This window comes from Sinohyriopsis cumingii, unplaced genomic scaffold, assembly GCF_028554795.1.
Source record: "Sinohyriopsis cumingii isolate HCF-2022 unplaced genomic scaffold, ASM2855479v2 utg001339l, whole genome shotgun sequence".
Taxonomy (NCBI): Eukaryota; Metazoa; Mollusca; class Bivalvia; order Unionida; family Unionidae; genus Sinohyriopsis; species Sinohyriopsis cumingii.
In genome coordinates, this window is record NW_028315985.1 from 1889353 (window position 1) to 1896895 (window position 7543).

The 7543-nt window shown below is 37.7% G+C and overlaps 1 protein-coding gene across 1 annotated transcript in view; it reads right to left on the bottom strand.

Moving 5' to 3' along the window:
- LOC149772626 (contactin-2-like) overlaps positions 1-7239 on the bottom strand; it is a 31569-nt gene extending 24330 nt beyond the window's left edge. The window contains exons 1-2 of the mRNA XM_089947561.1: positions 7197-7239; positions 6541-6813 (exon numbers count right to left, since the gene is read on the bottom strand). Coding sequence (XP_089803687.1) covers positions 6541-6813; positions 7197-7239 — 316 coding nt within the window. The remainder of the gene's footprint in view (positions 1-6540; positions 6814-7196) is intronic.
- Between the last annotated feature and the right edge of the window lie 304 nt (positions 7240-7543).

A 7543-nucleotide genomic window follows, 5' to 3' on the forward strand; every position in this document is an offset into this window, starting at 1 on the left:
CAAGGACTATATGATGTCAGTATAACCAAGGACCATGATCTCAGTAAAGCTGCTTGTACTTTGGAATAGATTTAGAAGAAGTATTTTCGAATGTTTCTGATTTTACTAATGGCAGCTATATGTAATGCTATATATGTACCAATTAAATTAACTCTAAAACACCTTCATGCCAAGTTACTACCTGTCAAACTTAGTGAAACTGTGTGTTTCAACTGCTTTTAAATTTTAGAGAAAAAAGCCATCATAGAAGTTCAGAATCAGTTAAACAAATCTGAACGGCATTCACACCAGAAAGATTTATTCCTATATGTGATACTTTAAAAGAAGTCATTTAATGTTGTTTTTCTTTTCTTTACAATTAGTAATGGGATGACCATGTTAAAAGAGAAATCTTCATCATTAGTAAAAAGATTGAAAGAATTCAGAGCTTCATTCCAGAATGCTGTCTGTCAAATATGAATTTCTATATTTGAAATTCATTATTTTAAGTCCATTAAACTTAATGGGTGAAACTGATTAGAAGATCCACATGCTGTCTTTTACGTAGAAAATAAATTAATCACTATTTTTGCCAAACATGAAAATATATCTCAGAGCTCACTTAATTATCATCATCATTAAAATGAACAATAAATTGTCAAATCCAATATTTATGATACTTTCAATTGAACAAATATCATAGGAAAGCCTACTCTGACGTTTTGATGATAAATATTGGAGGTCACTGAAAATCATGCTCCAGGAAAGAAAATTCCCCCAAAACACCTACACCAATACATGAATAGTGAACTTAGAAAACTCACATAAAATTATGACAAATATATTGACATAACCAATATTTAAAAAAGAAAGAGATTAATGATTCTGGAAATTTTTTAAGACCACCCCAGATAAATCTTGGAACCATGCTCAACAGACAATCATTTAGACTGTATTTCCTTGAATGATGCAGTCTTAGTCCAAAATCTAATGAAATTCCCCATGAGGTCTGCGTGAAACTCCTTGGAGAGGATATTGATTCTCATCTAAATTTTAACAACAATATATCTAAGATCTGTCAGAAAGATGAAAGACAATTAAAAAACTTGTATTATTTCAACCATTTTACGTCTACTAATACCAACCTACTGATCTACAAAATGTTATAACATGAAATTTTCATTATTGTTCCCTTTCTTGGCATTCATTTAACAAAAAGGACTCTGACAAAATGGAAAACATACAGTATAAGGCACTAAAATTGTTATTTGAAGCTTTTATAAGCTCATATACTACAGATAAAAACAAACTCAGCACATTGGCAGATTAAGTTATATGGCATTTAATTATACAACAAACAATGTACACTGTATATTATACTTCACAAGAAAGCTCCTACTTGAGTAATCTGGTCAACATCAAAAACTGCAAGTATACTCTTAAACACCAAAATCTGTTGACATTTCCCTGAGTAAAGATCAAAAGGTATCATAATCTTTTTCAAATCTGATGCCCTTAGAATATGGAACAACCTACCCAACTAACTGAGAAAATTTCTGATTTCAAAGAAATTTAATGTCAATTCACACATGATCCAGGCGTTAATGTAAATGTCCTTTATGTCATTCTGTTTGATGATCTGCAATAAATTAGGTTTACCAGATTCGCTGAGATAAACAGGCTTAAATCTTGTATGTGAGTTTTAATTATATAGCTTGTTAGTTAAACTGAAATTAACTCATTCTCTTCATGTCATACTTCTTACCTGTTTTGTGATGTGATGCCATTCAGATTATTGGATTAGATCATTTTGAAACATCAAGACTGTTGGCAGGTTAGCTCATTCAAGAATATTGGTACATTAGCACATTTAATATTTGAATTCATACTTTTGGACTTGTGAGAGAACTTTTATTTGGGACTTAATTCACTGTACTGTAAGGTTTTTTACATTTAGGTCATTTTAATCAACAGAAATAAATGCATTTGTTGATTTTAATGTACTTGTTGGTTTTACCTTTTTTGTTACTTAGTTTCAGACCATAGATTCATAAAGGTAATATTTCAAGAAAAATAGTGTTGATGTTATCTTAATTGATTTATAAAAAGCTCAGTTTTCAATCAATTGAACCTGATCACCACAATTTGCTAATGAGGATTTTTGTTGCTGTGGGGATTAACACCATTTTTCAGCACAAGATAGACTATACATGGCGGCCTGTAAAAATGGTGGAGGAATAACTCAGGAAAACCCGGAAAGAACCACTGACCCATGACATGCTACATGCAAACTTTCTCATGTACCAACATTGGCTGAGCCAGAGACTTGAACTCATGCAGACAGAGGTGAGATGGCAATGATCCATAGCGGTCAGCGCTTTAGACCACTCTGCCACTTGAGGCCCCTGCTAAGGAGGAAACTGTTTCAAAAATCTAGATGGGCATCCAGAGGTCATCAATCTACATGTTGTGGTTAGTGTGTGTGTCAGTTTGGTTGCGCTCTACAGTTTCATATTTTGCATAGGGTTAGAATTTTAAGGATAAAAAATTCCCATGATTTCTTCACTGGTTATACTGGCTATATAAAAAAGACTTTGTATATCTTAGGTGCTGTTAAAAAAACTTTTAATTCCCTTTATTTTGATATATGACTGATGGGTGTAATTTAGGTTCTAGAGTATACAGCATGGGCTCACTTAAGATGTACTCGTATAAAAAAAAACTGCTAGCTCCACATGGTCATTTTCACTTCCTGGACTTCAGAGGTAAATTGTAGAAAAAAGAGCTGATAACTTTTTTACTTTTCAGACATTCTGTATTTGGTTCATTGCACTTTCAGTAAATACACTGTCTCCTTCAGCAAAATTTGTTTTCCCTATTTTAATAATTGCTAAAGTTAGTGTACTTTTGATCGATTCTGGTTAATTTGTCAAGAACAGGAAAGCATCCATTTTGTTGTACCGTGTGCTTAGATCATGTACAGTTTCCACAAGTACAGTATCCAAAGAAATGTCAGCCACATTACATAAAAGTAACATAGAGGTATGCCAACATTATCTCCATTGTGCATGTTACAAATGCAAACAACTTCACCTTACCTACGTCACTTTCTCAAAAGTACAAAATAACTGGTGACGCCCCCTTTATAGTGATGTCTCCCCTTTATAGTGATGTCTAGCACTGAGGCATCATGTTGCAGACATATAGCATCATGTCCCAAGGCAACAGCTAGTATCATTTTTACAAGTCTCTGGTGTGACTCGGCTAGGGTTCAAACCCCTGATTTCCTTCATCTGAGGCAGATTCTCTATAACCACTAGGTTTTGTAACAGGTTAAGTCAGGGATGTATCGCAACATAGAGTCATGAGGTTGTGTATAAGGAGGAAGAAGTAAACAGCTATTCATTCCTATTCCTATTTAAATTTCAGTCTGCAGATGAAGTATTTACTGTTGTGTTTACATTAGTAATATCATTTTTTCATTAGACACAGCAGCAATTTTTTTTTGTCCACGTTTTTCCCATGGTCTCTCCATGTTCATTCCAATAATACAATTTGCAAACAAAATTTCTTTCTTCTGATGTGAGTTCATGGTAGCACCATCATTCTCAAGAGAAACTAACTATTGCCTGGTATCTCAGATTATACCCAAAAGCAAAAAGTGACCATGGAAACAAAATGTTTGATTTTTTTTCAAAGCTCCCTTACTCATAATAGTCAAATCTCATGTCCATCTTTTATGACCTGAAATCATTACATTTCTTGAACTTGGTTGTCATCTCTGTAATGAAGTGGAGAAACAAACTAGTGCCTGCACTATATATATATATATATCAACACCTGCTGTGCAAGCAGCCCGAAAAAACCACAGCAGTTCATCAGCAAATTGCAGGAAGCCCTCACCGAAGTGACACCTGATGACACCATTGACTCCAAGTGGTCCCATATCCATGACTCCGGGTACAATTCAGCCATCCACAGCTTACGGCAAGAGGGAGCAAAAGAATGTCAACTGGTATGAGGCAAACTGGGAGGAGAACCTAGCCCAGGAACACTACAAGCTCTCGGGAATGCAAGGAACAATGCCCAGAAGACCACCTGCCACTGTGCTGAACCTTTGCAACATTATATAGACAGCTGCCAACACCGGGGTTGCAAGAGGAATGTATGAGTGTATCAAGAATGTGACAGCCCCCCAGCTACAAGACCACCCCCCTCAAGTCCAAGTCATCACAGACCAGGGGAAACAACTGCAGCAATGGGTTGATCACTATATCAAGCTATATACAACCCAAAACAATGTCACTGACACTGCCCTGGATGCCATTCCAGACCTGCCTGTCATGGAGGAGCTAGACACACAGCCCACCCTGGAAGAGCTCGGAAAAGCCATTGATTGCCTTGCTTGTGGGAAGGCTCCTGGAAGCGACAGCATTCCACCTGAAATCCTCAAGAGCGGAAAACCGGCACTGCTCAAGACCCTACACCGTTGGGAACAGGGATACTGGACATGCGTGACGCCAACATAGTCACTTTGTACAAAAACAAAGGAGACCGTAGCGACTGCAACAACTACTGTGGCATCTCCTGCCTCAGCATCATCGGAAAGGCTTTCGCCCGTGTTGCCTTGGCATGCTTGCAGATCCTAGCCTCCCACATCTACCCAGAGTCCCAGTGTGGATTTCTTCAAGCCGGCAGGTCAACTGTAGACATGATCTTCTCACTACGTCAGCTGCAGGAGAAGTGTCATGAGCAGCAGATGCCCCTCTACATTGCCATCATAGACCTGACGAAGGTGTTTGACCTGGTTAGTCAGAGTGGACCCTTCAGACTCCTGCAGAAGATCGGCTGCCCCCCATGTCTGCTTGCTGTGCTCATGTCGTTCCACGAGAACTTGCACAGCACAGTGTGCTTCAATGGCGCAACATCGGAAGCCTTCCCAGTCATCACCGGAGTCAAAAAAGGCTGAGTCCTTGCACCGATGCTTATTGCCATCTTCTTCTCCATGCTTCTCCAGCACGCATTCAAGGACTGCAGCAAGGGAGTGTACATCCATACCAGGGCTTATGGCAGGCTGTTCAACATTGCCCGTCTCTGTGCTAAGACTAAAGTTACAGAGGTACTCATCCATGAATTGCTCTTCAGCCTTGACATCACACACAGAAGATGGACTTCAGCAGCTGGTATGCCACCTCTCCCATGCTCGTAAGGAATTTGGACTGACCATCAGTTTGAAGAAAACGAACGTCATGGCGCAGGACGGCAGACTCCCCTCCCTCTGTCACCATCGATGGATACAACTTGGAAGTTGTCGAGAACTTCACGTATCTTGCGTCCAACATCTTCAGCTCACTCTCAATTGATTCTGAGGTGAACGGCAGGATTGCCAAGGCAGCAGCAGTGATGGCCAGACTTAACCAGAGGGTCTGGAACAACCCTAACCTCACCAAGAACAAACTGTGTGTCTACCAAGCCTGCGTGCTCAGCTCACTTCTCTACAGCAGCAAAACATGGACCACCTAAGCAAGACACGAAAGGAAACTTAACAGCTTCCACCTGAGATGTCAGCAGCGCATTCTGCTCATCCAGTGGCAGGACAAAGTACCCAACATAGAGTTTCTAGAATGCTCCAGCATGAACAGCATGTTCTCCATTCTCAGCAAGAGGTGCCTTCGATGGCTTGGCCATGTCAAGAGAATGGACCCAGGCCGCATTCCCAAGGACCTGTTATATGGGGAGTTAGCAGAAGGTGGACGATTGACTGGATGACCACATCTGCACAACAAAAATGTTTGCAAGAAGAATATGAAGATGGCAAACATCAATGTCAATGACTGTGAAAGCTGTACAAACAACCATTCCAACTGGCATCTAGCTGTCAGGCAGGGAGTTCAAAATGCTGAGGAAGACAGAAAACTAAATCAAGCTGAAAAGAGAGCTGGAAAGAAGGATAAACAAAAGCTTACTTTGGAGCTACGCTATCATCTCCCATAGACGGACGGATGCCAAGACAAGATATATTTGCAAAATTAGGAATAAATTCATTGGAATTCACAAAAATGCTACATGCAGCATAAAAAACAGCATACTGTCTTATTATACCACTAAAATAAATGATGGAATATTAGAAATCTAAGTTCAAGATTAAAAGGATTTTATTAAGGTCAATTTTACAACTTGATAGCGAAATTAAAATCTGGTTTAGACTGTGTAAAATTTTAACAACCTAATGAAATTTATGGACAAGGTACAATCTGTTTCCAGAAATTTATAGGGTAGGGTATCACTGATAGACATTAAAAGGTAAGGTGCCACAGACAGATATTTCTGTTACTACTAGTACTACTACAATTACTACTTATTATTATTATTATTGCTATTATTATTAATAATATTATTATTAGTATTATTGTTGTTGCTGTTGTTACAAGTGAGAAGACGGAAAGAGATAATACAAATATATATATATATATATATATATATATATATATATATATATATATATATATATATATATATATATATATACATACATATATATATATAAAGATATTAACTTACGGAAGACAACTACACTTGTAGTTGCTGTAGCTGTTTTATATGGGATTCTGGAGTTAGAAGCTGTGCATGTGTATTGTCCAGTTTCGTTTCTTCGTACTGAAATGATGGACAACAACCCTGTGTTGCTAGGGATACTACCTATTGGACCAGTCCATCTGTATTGACAATCTGGGAAGCAGTCTGTAGAGCAGTTGAGAGTGAAAGAAGATGATTCAGCAACTTCATGGAAAGTATTGTTTGGTGACAATTGGATACTTCCAATGTCAGGTCCATCTGTGAGAATAAACAAGACACCCAATGAGCCTGGTAGTATTCTCCTCAATGAGGATGCTTTTGCTAAACATATAGACCTTGGAAGAGATTTATAGGTTTATCTATTTTTTGTCATGATGTCACCGAATTGTGTATTCTTAAGGTTTATGCATTATACCTGAATTACAACATGCTCGAGTTTCATTTCTGCAATCAGCATTATCCAAGAGTGGTTTATTTATGTCTTACATTATTTCAAAACACTGAGTAAGATTCACCCATGATACACAAGCAATGTGCAGTGCTTTCAATTAGAAGACCAATAACCTTAAGCTCTCTGACCGTACAGACTGAAGCTAGACAGTAATGTCACAAAACTTTTCTCAGGAAGCTGTCTACTTTACAGGAGCAAGCATCAGCTGTAGAGGTACAAAACTGCATTCTCATTTAGTTGTAATAGTAATAATAATAATAATAATAATAATGACTTGTATAGCACCTAATCTTTAGAAGCTCTAAGCACTTTACAACAAAAGACAACACCTATAACATTAAAAAATATATAATGATATTATTACAGAAAACAAACAACATGAAATTAGAAAACATAAAAACAAGCTGTAAATAATTCAGGTTGGGAACATTATTAGGTTTTTAAGTTTGTTCTTGCAGTCGAAATAAGGGAGTTTTAAGAGCACTCTTGAATGGGATCACTGTGTCTTTGTGTCAAGTTCAGTGGACAATTCATTCC